We start from the raw sequence: 16,078 nt of genomic DNA on the forward strand, positions 1-16,078 counted from the left end.
TGTGTACCTAGGTGAGTCAGACGCCCATAAGTTAAACATTCTTCTCCCTTTTTAGCTCCTCCACCCTGACCACTCAGTGCTATGTGCTCTGCTCTGGCCACAGCTCCCAGGTGGTTAGTATTGATCTAAGAAAGCAAGGGCAGGAGGGGCAGGCTGAGAAGGAAGATAGAGGCCACCAGGCATGGAAAGAGACAGGTGGGGCTCTCATTATTCAAAGGCCATACTCTGGGTGTGTTTCATGACTGCTTCTGGATTTGAAATCTTCTCCTCTTTGGGACCATTCCAGGAAGTCACCCTCCTCCTACTTCCTTCTCATTACACTTTCTGTCCCTAGCGTACCTCATTTGTGGCCAGGGAATGGCTGTGTAAGTAGTTGACAATTGAGTAAAAATGACTTTTTATGTGATTGGGAACCTGGCCCTGTTTTCTTCCAAAAGAGACTGAATTTCATAAAAGCCAGGTTTTATGCAGATCTGAGCAGTTGTGAGTGTGGTGTTAGGGAACAGGTGCATAAGTGAAGGGTGAGACAGAAAACAAAATGCTGGCTGTTTGTCAAATCCTAAAAGTAGAGGGGGCAAAAATTATGGAAGGTGGATGTCATTCAGGAGACCTTGGAAATCTTAGGGTGTCTTCTTCCCAGATAAAGTGGAGGATGAGGTTAAATCAGTTGGGTGACACTGGGTACACTACTTCACTTCTCTGCCTCAGTTTTACAAATCTGTAAAAATGGGGATGGTGGCACTCAGGATGTTTTGTGAGGACTGTAGCTAGCTGGAAAGCTCTTAGGATAGTGCCTGGTGCACAGTGAGTGCTGCATCAGTGTCAGCTATTATAATTATGGGAATAGGCAAAGGTGCCACCCTGGCCATCCAGCATGGGAGGTATTTTCCAGCCAGAGTCCTGGCAGTCCACCTGGTGATGAAGATGGTTAAGGAGGAAGTTTAACTTCCAGGAGTGGAAGTACTGGGGAGGAGTAACTCATGCTCAACATTCTGTGAAAATACATTTATCCAACAGCAGGAATATGCGGAGTGAATGTGGCTTCTGTGGTAATTATCGTCTCCTGGTTGGGGAGCATCTAAGAATGTGTTGTAGGCTCAAATGGTTTTTCCAAAAGCCAAGCCTAAAAACAGGCTCCGAGGTGCCTTGCAAATTAGCATTCCTTTTGCCAAAAAAAGGCATTGATTTTTTTTAATGGAAAGCATTCATCTTGCTAAAAAAAAAATCCCTTCTTGTGGCCTAGGTCATTAGTTTTGTCTCTGTGCTATCCTAGATTATAAGGTATAAAGAGAAAGACTAAAGAAGAATGAATAAGGAAGTGCACGTATAAATTAACAGGGCAGAATTGGGACGGGTATGTGTAAGTTAAGGGGACGTATGTATAAATTTTTTTTTTTTTGAGACAGAATTTCACTCTTTGTTGCACAGGCTGGAGTGCAGTGGCGTGATCTTGGCTCACTGCAACCTTTGCTTCCCGGGCTCAAGCAATTCTCCTGTCTCAGCCTCCCAAGTAGCTGGGATTACAGGCACCCTCCACCACGCCTGGCTAATTTTTGTATTTTTAGTAGAGACGGGGTTTTACTCTGTTGACCAGGCTGTTCTCGAACTCCTGACCTCAGATGATCTGCCCGCCTCGGCCTCCCAAAGTGCTGGGATTACAGGCGTGAGCCATTGCGCCCAACCACATGTACACATTTTATGTGAACATAAAAAGGACCTCTTGTTCTAAACAGACCTCTCCATATAAATAACGTGGGCTTTCTTGAGTAGATAGCAGACTCCATCACAAGAACATTCCAGCAGAATCATGAGAGAATGGGTAGTTGGCTTCTTTGCTAACTGGTAGGGTAGACTGTGTAAGTTGCTGAAGAGAAAGAAGATGAAAGGGCAGATGGGTGAGTTTGAAAGAAATGGGATGTTGAAAGAACGGGATGTTGAAAGGAAGAGACTGAAAGGAATGTTTACTGAGGGCTCATCAGGTACCAGGCTCTGTGTCTAGTACCTTAATTTACTCTTGCACTGTCATTTTCTGATGCAATAAGTGTCATCCTTGTGCTGCAAATGAGAAGAGACCGTGGGAGGTGAAGTGAGTGGTCCAGGATCATCCAGGCAGTTCATAGCAGAGCTGGTGTGTTTCACCTTGAAGTTTGTGCTCTGGCCTGTGATTCAGACAGAAGGAAGGCAAAGCAAATTTTTGTTGTGGGTGATATTTATGAAAGTTACTTGTGTTAGGCAGAATAATGACCTCCTAAAAATGTCCACATCCTAATCCCTGGAACATGTGCGTGTTACTTTATTTGGCAAAAAGACTTTGCAAATAAGATAAAGTTAAGGATCTTGAGATGGGGGGTTATTCTGGATAATCTGCGTGGGCTCAGTGTAATCAGAAGGGCCCTTGTAAGTGAAAGAGGAAGGCAGGAGGGTCGGGGTGAGAATGATGCAGCCAGAGAGACTCCACTGGCTGTCGCTGGCTGTGAACCCACATCAAGAGACAGAATTACAACAAATTTAGTTATAGATCTAATTGGCTTTTATTTGTGATTTATGAATTAAAGCAGCTCCACTCTACAAGTACAGAGATAGCTCCCCCTGGGCAATATAATACAAGAACAGTGGGTTTTGTCAAATCGGAACAAGGAAACAGAACCGCAGAAATAAATACCTTGGTTAACATCAGATTACTTCAGGTTACTTTTTTGTAAAAGTTAAAGTAGAGGGGACTTCTGTATTATGCTAACGCAAGTAGACTGGAATCTCCTGTGTTCTTTTTTTTAAATTGGTTTTAATTTTTTTTTTAATTGGATCTATCTGCTTCCTTAACATTTCAGTTGGAGTATGTAGCATTTAGCACCACTGGCTCTACATGCTCACCTAGGTGAGAGTGTGACCAAATCTTAAAGCATTAGTGCTATTATCAGTTACCACCATTTGGGGCTTTTATCCTTCATAGGTTATGATGGTCTCCTGATGACACATTTCTTTGAGTTTTGTAATTCCAGCCAAAGAAAGACCATGCACTATTTGATGGCTGGCTGCATGCAAACATTTAAAGCTTTTAGAGAATACACTACACCAGGGAGTATGACTGCTAGTATGATTATTAGGAGGGTAATACCAAGAGTTGGACTATGCACCTTAGGCAAGATGCAAACCAACTAAAATATAATAAAGAATGAGCCAGATGAGTGTAGCCATTTTAACCAAGCAGCACATTTGTTAATTTCTACAACTTAGTCTCAGTGATACCCATTGTATTTAGCCATGTTCAACAAGAAGTGTCAGAAACTGCACGGACTCCTCCCTGTTCAGCTGGTAGGGAGCAATTCTATTATTTGGCATTGCATGGCTGGGTTAAATTAAAATAGGTAGTGAGAACAGGTGAGTCTAGAAGTCCAACTCTGAAAAGGACCACTGTACATTTGAACACAGTTGTGTTAAAGATGCTGCTAATGTCAGCCATTGGGTGGACTAAAGGATCTCTTATTTTATGTAAAATGTTGGGATCGACAAGATAGATCTGACACTCTGTTAAGTTACCCCTGAAGCTACTTCTTGTGAAATACTAATGACAGCATTATCCTGCCAAGTGAAAGAGGCAGGCATAAGCAAGGACAAATTAAAAGGGGGTGAGAGCCTTATCATGATGAGGAGTCTTGTTTTGACATCTGGGGAAAAGTTGTCCATAGTGTGAAGTCGTCAATTTCTCACCATGGTTTGCAGTTTGACCGTCTTTAGTTAGGTGAATTCTCTGAGTGGCACACACCTCAGGCATGAGGGTTTTCCCTTTAAATTTTCATTGAGTTGTCCATCTCCAGCACACAGGGCTTCAGGAACAGAGTAGACCTTGTTTTTAGTGGTTCCATGGGATAAAATGGGATTGGAGGAGCTAGAAGAATTCAGGATCTGGTCCAATCTACAGGTGGATAATGAAAACTAAAAAACAATAAGCAGAGCTGTGGTGTCATAACGGGTGTACTATAGTTTTTTTCAACATAATTTTTCTCTTCATAGGCATTTCTATTTCTACCAAAGATAATCCCGGTAAGACATATTTGTTTTCCAAATAAGTTTAGTCTCATCAAACTTGGCCTCATTCTTTATATAAGTGCAACAGGAGTAGCAGTTGACCACATAGTCTTTTTTTTTTTTTTCCTTTTGAGACGGAGTCTCGCCCTGTTGCCCAGGTTGGAGTGCAGCTCACTGCAACCTCTGCCTCCCAGGTTCAAGCGATTCTCCTTGAATAGGAGTATAGGCCTACATATAGGCCTATGTATCCACATGAATAGTATAGGCCTATGTATGCACTCCTAGGCTGGAGTGCAGCTCACTGCAGCTTCCCCCTCCCAGGTGGAAGAGACCCACCTCCCAGGTGGGTCAAGAGATCGAGACCATCCTGGCTAACACAGTGAAACCCCGTCTCTACTAAAAACACAAAAAATTAGCCGGACATGGTGGCGGGCACCTGTAGTCCCAGCTACTCAGGAGGCTGAGGCAGGAGAATGGCGTGAACCCAGGAGGCGGAGCTTGCAGTGAGCCGAGATCGATTCTCGATCTCTTGACCTCGTGATCCGCCCGCCTTGGCCTCCCAAAGGGCTGGGATTACAGGCGTGAGCCACTGTGCCTGGCCCTCTTTGGCTCCTTAAGTAGGTGAGTGAACTAGATTTTAGGAAGGTAATGAGGCAGTCATATGCCAGAAAGATTCCAACCTTAAAACAAGGAGTCAAGCAGGATATTGAAGAATTATTGAGGTTTATGGGAATGGAGAGACTGACACAAGTGAGAGATGTTGAAAAAGGATTAAGAGGCTTTGACAATGTACTGACTCTAGAAACAAATGAGCAGAGGCTGGGGATAATTATATCTAGGAGACAGTGGGGTACAGGGAGCATGAAGACCAGGAAAAAAAGAGACCTGCAGGAATTAGTGCTGAGAAGCAGGAGTTTAGGGACAGAAGGAGGGGATCCAGTCCCAGATATAAGTGAAGAAGTTTTTTCCCTCTCCCAAGCATGGTGGTCAGCCCTGCAGGAAACATGACAAGAGGAAAGGCCATCATACCTGCCAGTCTTCCTGAAATACCAAAAATACACCAGGGCTGCTATATCAGAGCCACCCTGGCCAGCACTCCAATCATGATGCCGACAGTGGCCACAGCTGAGAGGACGGGAGCACTTCCTTGTGGGAAGAAAAGAGAAGGAATGAAGGTGATGTTATTCTACAGTGGGGTCCCCAAGAACTAGCTGTCAACATGAAGCAGTCTTGACTTGTTCCTTCAAGGAATACACTAGTTTTGTGGGAAAGTTGCAATTTTTTTTCTCTCTTACCACCTTTGTAGGTTGGTGATCAGTCTTCTGTCAATTTCATCCTGTTCTTTCTGCACTCAGACATTTTTGAAGGCTTTGAAAATTTGAGAAAGTCTGATTGCTATTTTTGCATGTCATTAGAACTTTCTATACTTTTATGGTTGCATCTTTTTCTCAGTGTCTCAGTTGTGGCAGCCATAAATAAGAGCCTGTTGGATCTCTATGGCGGGGACTTGATTGACAGAAGGCCCAGGCTAGTGCATTCTGAATTTACCATGTTCTTTGCACAGAGAACTCACTTCTCATGGGCTCCCACCAGGGGAAAGAAAGCAAGCCCAGGTCTGTGAGACCCTGCTTCACTCTCATGGGTGAGGGGTTCAAGGACTCCCCATCGGTCTTGGGGAAACTCAGAACTGCACTGCTATCTAAAACTTCCCTCCTTCTCTTTCTCCTTCTCAGGAATCAGATCTGCATCGTGGTCTGAGGGCTCTCTTAGGCTCTCCTCTCACTGCTGCTCCATTTTCCCTCATGGCTGTTTTCCCCAGTGAATTATCTTGCACCTCTAATCCCATCTTGGCTGCATCTCGGTGGATGAAAGCTAACATACCAGGCTTGATTCTTTGCACTGTTTTTCCTCTCTCCCATGTTTAGCCAGTAACCATGTCCTAGTGGGTTTCCATTTGGTGCTTAGCCCTCACCGGTCAACTCAGTGTGATGGTTAATGCTATGTTAGCTACTGTTGAGGGGCACGTCCTAGCTACCAGGCCCTGTGCTACGTACTTTACCTGTATCTCATTTGATTTATACAGTAACCCTCTTGGGTAGACATTATTTCCATTTTACAGATGAAAAGACAGAGGCGTAGAGTGATGAAGAAACTTATCAAAAGTCACATGGTTAGCGACAAGTGGATTTCGAATTGGACTCTAGGACTACCTGACTTCAGGGTTAATGGTAACAGTAGTAATAATAATAGCTAATATTTGTGAAGCTTTTCTTTGTGTGTGGCATTTTGCTGAAGGCTTAATCAAATATTACATTAAATCTTCAGAACAATACTATGAAACAGGCACTGTTATTTCAATTTTCATTTTTTCCACCCATTTCTTAGCGATGAGAATTATTGCAATTTTCAGTTGAAGAATTGAAGGCTCAGAGAAGTTAAGAATCTTGTACAAGAAATTGATAGTGGTAAATACTTACATTAAAGTAAAGAGAGACCTCAAATCGACAACCCAACTTTACAAATTCAGGATATAGAAAAAGAACAAAATCAACCCAAATATAGTGAATGAAGGAAACAATAAGAGTTATAATTGAAATAAATAAAACGGAGGCTAGAAAAACAATAAAGGGAGTCAATGAAACCAAAAGTTAGTCCTTCAAAACGGATCAACAAAATTGACAATCATTTACTAGGTTGACTAAGAAAAAAAGAGAAGATTCAAATTACTAAAATCAGAAATGAAAATGGGGGCATGGTGGCTCACACCTGTAATTCCAGCACCCTGGTAGGTCAAAGGAAGATGGTTGCCTGAGGTCAGAAGGTCATGACCAGCCTATGCAACATAGGGCGACACAGTCTCTACAATTTTTTTTTTTTAAGCTAGCCAGGCATGATGGCACATGCCCGTAGTCCCAGCTACTCAGGAGGCTGAGGTAGGAGGATCACATGAGCCCTGGGGGTTGAGCCTGCAAGTAAGCTATGATCAAGCCACTGCACTCCAGCTTGGGTTGGGTTACAGAGTGAGACCTACTCTCAAAAAAATTGATGACATTGCTACCAATTCTACAGAAATAATAAAGATTAAAAGAGTGCAGTAAATAATTGTATGCCAACAAATTGGACAACCTAGATGAAACGGACAAATTCCTGGAAAACACAAAAAAATCTGAATAGACCTATAATTAGTAATAAGATTTAGTCAATAAAAGCATTTGACAAAATTCAACATTCTTTTATAAATAAAAACACTCTGTAAATGGAAGGAAACCACCTCAACATAACAGAGGGATACTCAATGGAGAAAGACTGAAAGCTTTCCCCGTAAGACCAGGAATAAGACAAGGATGCCTGCTTTCACCACTTCTCTTCAACATAATATTTAAAGTCCTAGCTGGAGAAATTAGGCAACAAACAAACAAACATCCAAATTGGAAAGAAGTAAAATTATCTCTGTTCACAGATAACTTAAACTTATATGTAGAAATCTCTACAGGTTTGGAGTTGTTGCTGGTGACGGAGGGCTTGGGCAGCTCCGCTGTGCAGATAACAGAGAGAAGATTGCCCTGTGTGGCACTTTTGATTCCTCTGCAGGCATCGTTCAATCAGAGTTGGCATCTCCCACCCCTCAGCCCACCCAAGTCCTTAAGATCCCAGGGCAGGTGTGTGTGTCAGAAGATGGATGCACGAGGATTTGAGGGCTCAGAGATCATGAGGCCACCTGCTTTGTGTGGGGGGGAAGCACAGACTTTCTCAAATGTGAATAAGACAGAAGCATTGAGTCTTGGGCAGATACAGGACTGAGAGCCACAGCCTCTGGCACCTCTCCTGTTTCTTCCCTGACTGGCTGACTGCCTGGTCTTTTGGGGTACTCACCTGGAACATGCAGGTGCTATTTCTTTCACCTGCACAGTCCCACACCACCCAGCCAAGGTGTGTTTTTTTCTGAGGCTTTGCTATTTAAGGACATCCTGGAGATGGGTGACGATGGGGATGGGGGTTTGAGCAGGAGACCAGAAGCAAGTCTAGAGGTGAGTTCAGGGGTCAGGCTGTGGGTCACAGGTGGGCAGCTCTGCCCAGGAGTTTGATGGGAGCAGAGTTTCATTTTGGGAGGAAGAAAAGAGTTCTGTGGGTGGATGGCAGTGATGGTAGCAGAACAACGGGAATGTGTTTAATACTACGGACCTGCACACGTGGAAGGGTTAAAAAGGTAAGTCCTATATTAGATATATAGTGGCTGGTAGTCTTATCCTCTCTATAAATACACACTTTTTGGCACTGCCCCTTCCCTGCCATGCAGAGTCCCCATGGCTGAATCTCCCTATGTCTCCAAGTGTGCGTCACTTGCTGTCCTCTGTGCTGTGTCCCATGTGCTGTGCCCACAGCCTTATATAGTCAGTGACTTCAGAGCCAGGACACAGCTCAGCAGTCTGTCCTGAGGCTCCATGTCTTCCCATTTTCCTGCAGCCTGATCCAGGGGAGGCTTTGGTGTCAATTAGCAGCTTGATTTAGCCTGATTCAGGACAGACACCTGGGCACCTTCTCCATATGCCCCAGTTCCACCTTAGGTGGCTTCAGGGTAGGGTCAGTCAGTCACTGGGGGCGCTGGGAGCAGAGATGGGGGCAGAGTCTGAGCTGCTCCTGCATCATCCAAGGGGCTTCCTCTTCTCATTTAAGGAAAAAGTGTGAGCTCATTTCAAAGCCTCCTTGTCCCTTGTAGCTTATGGAGTAGGTAAAAGAAGACAAAGAAGTGACAGAAAGGGAATTGTTGGTGACAGAGAGCAGCAACTTGACCCTGAGGACCCTTCCTCCTTTTTTCTCTGTGAAGCCGCTTTCACTACACAGGGCTCAGGGCTGAGGGAGCCCCCTCCTCTCATTCCAGGATGGACCCAAAGTCAGACATGAGAAATCAAAAAACAAAAAACAAAAAAACAAGGGGAAAAGAGTCTGCAGAGGTGAATTGGGAGGGTTCAGGGGAGAATTTGGGATTTGCTTGTGCCCCTTGGACACAGGTTGGGAAAGAAAATTTCTTCCTGGCTCTTCTCTGAGAGCCAGACTCCACCTGAAAATGTGATGCTAGTGCTTCATGGATCCACTTACCAGAGACTGTGATCGTCGTGACTGTGGTCCTATTGAGGCCAGTGGCTGAGTTATGGGCTTGGCACATATAGGATCCGCTATTATTCACAGTGATGTTGGGGATAAAGAGCTCTTGTGTGGATTGCTGGAACGTCCCATTGATAAACCAAGAGTACTGTGCAGGTGGGTTAGAGGCTGCGTGGCAGGAGAGGTTCAGATTTTCCCCTGGATGGTAATTGGCCTTTGAGGGGGAAATGGTGGGGGCATCCGGACCATCTGGAGGAAAGAGAATAAAGCCACAGGTGATGTTGTCAGAGGGAAGCATAAGTTCCTGGCCTGTGGAAGGGCCACAGTGTCCCCCTGAGCCATGTCACAACCCTGAAGTCTCAACCAAACTCCCGCTATGTCCCCCGAGACAAAGTCTGAGACATTCACCTGTTTCTCCCGTCAGAAAATGTGAACCCCGAGCCTTAAGGACATCCTGGAGATGAGTGATGATGGGAATGGGTGTTTGAGCAGAAGTAGCACAGGAGACAGTCCCTCCCCTCCCATTCTTGGTCAAGGCCTGGGCTGCCCAGGTTTGCTTGGGGCAGGAAGTCATGGCCAGCCTGGGTTAGGGTCTGAGTCCTTAGACCTGAGAGGGACTGAGAGACCTGGCCTCTGGCTGTGTGGATTTGGGCTGGCAGCCTGGGCCATAGAGGAACAGAATATACTCACAGAGGACATTCAGGGTGACTGGGTCACTGCGGTTCACACTCACTGGGTTCTGTATTTCACATTCATAGGATCCTGCATCATTCCTTTTGACGCTGAGTAGAGTGAGGGTCCTGTTGCCATTGGACAGCTGCAGCCTGGGACTGACCGGGAGGCTTTGACCATTTACCCACCACAGGTAGGTTGTGTCCTGAACCTCAGGTTCACAGGTGAAGGCTACAACATCCTTGTCCTCCACGGGTTTGGAGTTGTTGCTGGAGATGGAGGGCTTGGGCAGCTCCGCTGTGCAGAAAACAGAGAGAAGATTGCCCTGTGTGGCGCCTTTGATTCCTCCACAGGAATCTTTCAATCAGAGTTGGCATCTCTCATCTCTCAGCCCCCTTGAGTCCTTAAAAGCCCACGGCAGGTGTGTGTGTCACACAACAGATGCATGATGATCCGAGGGCTGAGATTGTGTGAGACCACCTGCTCTGTGTGGGAGAAGCACAGTCTTTCTCAAGTGTGAATTGAGCAGCAGCATTGGGTCATGGAGAGACACAGAACCCGGGGTCACAGCCCCTTGTGCTTCTCCTGGTTTCTCCCTGACCAGCTGCCTGCCTGGCTTCCCTTGGGGTCCTCACCTGAAACATTCAGGTGCTGGGTCTTTTCAAGCTTTAGTCCTACTTTGCCCCCCTGGCTGTATTTTCTGTGTGGCTTCCTTTTCTAAGGACATTCTAGAGATGGGTGATGATGGGACTTCTTATTGTCCTTAAACCCCAAGGATACTGTGCGGCCTGGCCTGGGATTGGATGTTTCAGCAGAAATAACACAGGGGACACCAGGGGCAAGCCTGGAGGTCAGTCCAGTCATCAGGCAGTGGAACCACAAGGTGGGGCAGTTTTTCCCAGGTGTTTAATAATGACTGACTTGAGCCTGTGACCCCTAAAGATAGAGCAGAATTCAGAGAATGATCTAGAAGACAGTGAGGGGGACAGGCAGAAGCTGCCTGAATTTAACAGCGGAGCCATGTTCCTTTTCTTTGGCCTTTACTGTTTCTTCTCCCTCTGCGGAGGGCAGGTGAGGACCCTGTGGCTCTCTCTATAAATACATGTGGATGTTTGCAAATGCACAGCTGAGTGGTGGAAAGGGGGAGCATGAAATCCTGCAAATCTGACTCTCAAGGACCATGTGTGTTTGACAGATATGAGACAGAAATTTGAGAAGAAGTTTTGCAAATATTTTCTCCCATTGGACATTATGCTAAATGCAATAAGTCACTCACAGGACAGATACTGTAAGGCTCCACTTATGTGAGGTCCCTAGAGTGGTCACACTCATGGAATCAGAGTAGAACCATGGTTGCCAGGGGTTGGGAGAGGCAGAATGGGGAGTTAGTCAATGGGTGTGCACTTTCAGTTACACAGGATGAAGTTCTAGAGATTTGCTGTACAGCTTGGTACCTATAGTTCATACGGATTGAGTATCACTTACACATAAGGCTTAGGACCAAAAGTGTTTTGGATTTCTGACTGTTTTTGGATTTTTGAATATTTGCAGTAGACTTACCCATTTAACATCCTAAATCTGAAAGCCCAGAATCCAAAATGCTCCAGTGAGCATTTCGTTTCAGCATCACTTTAGTGGTCAAAAAGTGTTGGATTTGGGAGCATTTCAGATTTTGGATTATTGGATGTGGGATGCTTGACCTGTAGTGCTGTAATTTGCTTTGAAAAATTTGTCAGGAGTTTAGACCTCATGTTATGTTCTGAATATAGTACAAAACAAAAGAAATTTGGGGGAAACATTTAATTTTTTCCGTAAGTGGAGATTGTTACTAATGGCCTAAAGATCGAAGATCAATGGCTGGAAGTAGTATTTTTCTTGATAACATACTAAGGTTTAGGTGTGCTGTGAATTCCAGCAGGATCATATTGTCCTCAAATGAAGATGCTGAAATTGGTTTGAAATTAGCAGCTCCCTGAGTAGAGGCACATGAGTCCTCTTAGGAGGATAGAACCAGTAGGAGAGGAAGTCTTAGGTGTGTGTCAGTTACATAAAGGAAGGAACGATGCCAAATTAGAAGCAACGTGTGTTATGTTAGTAAATTTAGAAAGAGCTCCCTGCCCGTAATTCCTGTGCAGTTAGGCAAATAGGGAAGGAGCCCAAAACAGTCATGTGAAATGCTTTCTTCCTTTCCTGTTAACCTCAGAAAACACCATGAGAGTTTAAGTTCATCTAAACTGGGCAGAGTCTATGTGAGACTCCAGTGGCTGGTGCACTTCTCAGTCCAAGGGACCCCACTTTATGACAATGGCGTCATCATGAGGACACAGTAGTGTATGTGGAATGAGCAGCAAACCCATCAGACAGCACCTGCCTGGCCAGCTGCACCTGGGGAAGGTCCTGGGGAATGACTGGAAGATGTGAGCCTCACACCAGGATGAGGACGGAAGTCAACGGGTGAAATTAGCCTCTGGGCCTTGGGGAAAGCAGACTTGTCATCCTGCCTCTGACTCCCTGGTGAGTCAGTAGAAACTGTATGGAGGAGTCGCTTGTCCCTGTCCCGTGGCCTGTTCCACATGTCGGCCTCACTGGAAGAAAGAGCCCTGGATGGGGACACAGTGGAAGCTCGTTCTCCTGTTGACTTGGGGACATTGGCTAGTGATGGAGCCTGGCAGGGGCGGCTGCTTCGGCTGATTTCTGTGCCTTCCCTGTTACCTGGGAGGTGGGCCAGTACACAGTGTGAGCGGGAAGGGAACAGGACAGCCAGCCTTGTTAGAGAGGTTTTCTGGGGAAGGCCTAAGGGTGGAGGAAGCTGTGCAGGGCAGGGCATCCCAGCTAGAATGAAAGGGGAGGAAAATGAGGGACATAGAGGAGCAGAAAGAGCCAGAGATACCCATGGCAGTGAGCAGTGGGGGCTACAGTGACCTCAGAGACCTCAGGGACCTGGAGCCTCTTGGCTGCCCCAGACCAGGACCAGGGAGACCTGAAAACCCTCTAATGACCAAGGAACCCCAGAGTCACATGAGATGGGGTAGGTTTAGGGACAGGGGTTGAGAGGGATGGAACATGGGTGTCAGTCCTTGAGGGACAAGAAACAGGTGTGGCCAAAACCTCATAGGATTCTGCATCCAGGAGCTGGTCTCTAAAGAGATTATGGATCCTTTTTTCATTCCTTCTTCCTTTCTTCCCTTCTTCACGAGAGAACTCCTGAGCGAGCGTGTGTCTCACTTTGCGCCTGTGCTGGTGCAGGGCGTGAGTGGGGAGAGAAAGCAAAGTCCTCTCCTTTATCCTCCCATGGGAGTGACACCAACACATCGGGAAACACAGGATTTCAGGTGCAATGAGGGGACTGTGGATCGAAGGGAGAGGCCTGGACAATCCCAGCACTGACTCTGTTATTTGAGGCAGGTGATTTAGTTCTAGAGTAAAACTGATTAATTCTCTGTTTGCTTCTTACTTTCCAGACCAGAACCTCCACTTCTGAGCTGCGGATGCACAAGACAAAAGGAAGTGAACCCATGACTGGTCTCAGGTCTGCAGAGGCCTAACAGCAAACAGCCCCATCCACCCCCAGTTGAGGAGAGGAGGGGGCTGTGGCTGCAGACAGACCTCACGTGACTTCAATCTGCCACCTATGGCCTGTTTGACCCTTGTTAGTGACTGTCTCCCTGTCCCTCAATTTCCTTTCAATAAGTAGGATAAGTGCTATTTGGCTGTGAGGTTGTTTGTGAATTAACCTCAAAATATTTACAATTACTTGATCTCAGCTCTGCACGGAGGAGCTGCTCAAATGAACAGCATCTGTGATTATTTGCTTCCAAGACAGAGGGTTCTGGGCCTGATCCCTGGTGGACATGGAGCTGCCAGGAGCATCCTCTCTTCTCTGTTCCTCCCCTTGGGGACTCTGAACTTCCCAGGGAGTAACCTATGTCTCCCAGGGCAGTGGGCTCACGCACTAGTAATTTTTTCCATCTGTCCTTTCCATGCTGAGCCTCAAGTGAAGGAGGAGGCCCTATCCTCAGCTAGATGACGCTCCGGGTGCTCGGCCCTGCCTGGTGACCAACTCCAGGAGTCATGGCCCTTGGATAGCTCACATCCTTGCTCCCAGCCAGCCCTGCTCAAGAGGCCGCCACACAGCCCTGGCACAGACTCTCCAGGATCACCTGGAATCAGGAACCAGGGACGGGGCTTTGTACAGGGGCTCAGTTCTGGGAAGAGTTGAGCTTCTCTCTGAGGATCCCAGGGGGCCCTTCACAGGCCAGGCCTTGACCCAGTTCTCCAGGGTCTTTCTCAGGGTCAGGTCCATGGGGAGACAATGGGGTGCTTGTCTGACACTGACCTCGCCCTGCTGAGTACCCCCATCAGACTGTCCTTCCTCTGCAGCGAGTGTCTGCAGGGTCTGGATCCAGGAAAGGAATTCTGATCTGTGGAAGTTTGCCTCCCCCGTGTGTGTCCTGCACTAAATGTCCAAACCCTAACACAGGATGTAATGCAGAGAGGGCCAGAGGCACAGCCCAGGCCTGACAATCCCGTATGTGGGAAGTACAACTGACCCCCAATACCCAGAGGTCATGGGGAAGTACTCACGGTATACATGGAACTGTCCAGTTGCTTCTTCATTCACAAGATCTGACTTTATGACTTGTAGGGTGTAGGATCCTGTGTCATTCTGGGTGACGTTCTGGATCAGCAGGGATGCATTGGGGTATATTGTCTCTCGACCACTGTATGCGGGCCCTGGGGTAGCTCGTGCAGTTTCTATTGCATATGCTACGATTAGACGGTTGCCATCCACTCTCTCCCCTTTGTACCAGCTGTAACCAATACGATTCTGGGGCAGATTGCGGGCGAGTAGAAGAACCTCCTTCCCCTCTGCAACATTGAATGGCGTGGATTCAATAGTGAGCTGGGCAGTGGTGGGCGGGTTCCAGAAGGTTAGAAGTGAGGCTAGGAGAGAGGAGAGAGTATCGGTCAATATTGGGACCTATGCATTAGGGTGGAAAAACGGGGCCCTGGGTCCTGAGCAGGTCTCTTCACCCCTCCACCTTGGAGCGTGTGTGTGTGTGTGTGTCCGTCCTACTGGGTCAAAGTCAGCAGTGTGACACCCGCATTCCTTCAGCACCTCTGACCTTAGCATTCCCCTGTGTGGAATGCTCTTCCCCAGGGGTCTGCATGGCTCCCTCCCCACTGGCCTCAAGTCCTGCTCACATCAGGGCACCTTAGGGAGACCCCTCCCCTGACACCTCCTCTAGAGACCCTGGGTCTTTTCTTTTTGACCTTTCCCTGCTCTGTTCCTTCCAGGGCTCTTGTCAACACCTGACCTCACATTCTAGATCTCTTTGCGTGTGTGTTTTCCTCTTCATGACAGCATGAGCTCTGTGATGACTGAGACTTGTCTGATGCTTGTTGTATGCCATTGACTAAAATTGATTGCAAATACTTGTGGATGAGTTAATGAGTGTACCTGGTGGTTATTTTTCAACTTCTGATTGGTGAGTAAGGCCAGCGTTTTGTGCCCTCGTTATATTTTTATTTGGAGTGTCACCCTGATGCAGTTCTGATTTCTATCATTTTTCTCTTTTTTCAAATTGTAGTGACAAATGATGATTAACTTGGAAAACATGATCAATTGATTTTCCTCCCTTTTTATTTCAATCCCAGTTTAGTGTGACTTCCCTGTTGTGACCCCTGTCCCTCTCTGGTGTTCTGCTTCCTCAGGCTTCAACAGAAGCCCTCTGTCCCCTCTCAGAGACTTGTTTTCCCCAGGAGACCCTAGCCAGTCTCTGTGCTCCCTCCTCCCATCCATTCCCAGGGAGTCCTCCCCTCACCTGTGAGCAGGACCTCCTTCCAGGGGATATGCACTCTGCAGGGAGGGGCTGAGGGGAGCCCCATGGTCTCTGCTGTCTTCTCTGTCCTCCTCTGTGTAGAGGAGTTTGAGCTCCAGGAATGCTGTAGTCAGGGCTGCTGTGACTGTTGGCTCCGCTGTCCTTCCTCCTTCTGTGCTGAGCCTCCTCTCAGGGCAGGAGCATTTCCCAGGGTCACATGGGTCATGGGTGTGGTCTCTGTTCAGGAATCCTCTATCCCCTCCCCTCTCTTTTCTGTCTCTTTTGTCCCTCCTCTTCTTCCTCTTCCGTTTATATTCGGTTCCCCAGAAGACACCCTGAGAAGCAAGCTTGTTTGGACCCCCGTTCCATAACAGGATGACCCGCCCTCCCCAGCACGGACCTCTGCTGTGTCTGGGCCTTTGGTCTGTCAGCACCACACAGAGAGTCCCTGGGGT

The 16,078-nt window shown here is 47.0% G+C and overlaps 1 protein-coding gene across 2 annotated transcripts; it reads right to left on the bottom strand.

The window, feature by feature from the left end:
• Nucleotides 1-2,507: 2,507 nt before the first annotated feature.
• Nucleotides 2,508-15,799, bottom strand: CEACAM6 (CEA cell adhesion molecule 6). Of its 2 annotated transcripts, none has more exons than XM_055250373.2 (6): nucleotides 15,627-15,799; nucleotides 14,386-14,745; nucleotides 9,820-10,098; nucleotides 9,124-9,378; nucleotides 5,056-5,172; nucleotides 2,508-3,913 (listed from the first exon to the last, which is right to left on the bottom strand). In XM_055250373.2, exons 1-5 carry the CDS (start codon nucleotides 15,688-15,690, stop codon nucleotides 5,096-5,098), a joined length of 1,035 nt encoding a protein of 344 aa, XP_055106348.1. In that variant the 5' UTR covers nucleotides 15,691-15,799; the 3' UTR covers nucleotides 2,508-3,913; nucleotides 5,056-5,095. The 2 variants fall into 2 exon arrangements, with proteins under 2 accessions (XP_055106348.1, XP_063477132.1); XM_063621062.1 differs by having other exon boundaries at nucleotides 2,513-3,933.
• Nucleotides 15,800-16,078: the final 279 nt, after the last annotated feature.

The sequence above is a fragment of the Symphalangus syndactylus genome, chromosome 17 (assembly GCF_028878055.3).
Source record: "Symphalangus syndactylus isolate Jambi chromosome 17, NHGRI_mSymSyn1-v2.1_pri, whole genome shotgun sequence".
Classification (NCBI taxonomy): domain Eukaryota; kingdom Metazoa; phylum Chordata; class Mammalia; order Primates; family Hylobatidae; genus Symphalangus; species Symphalangus syndactylus.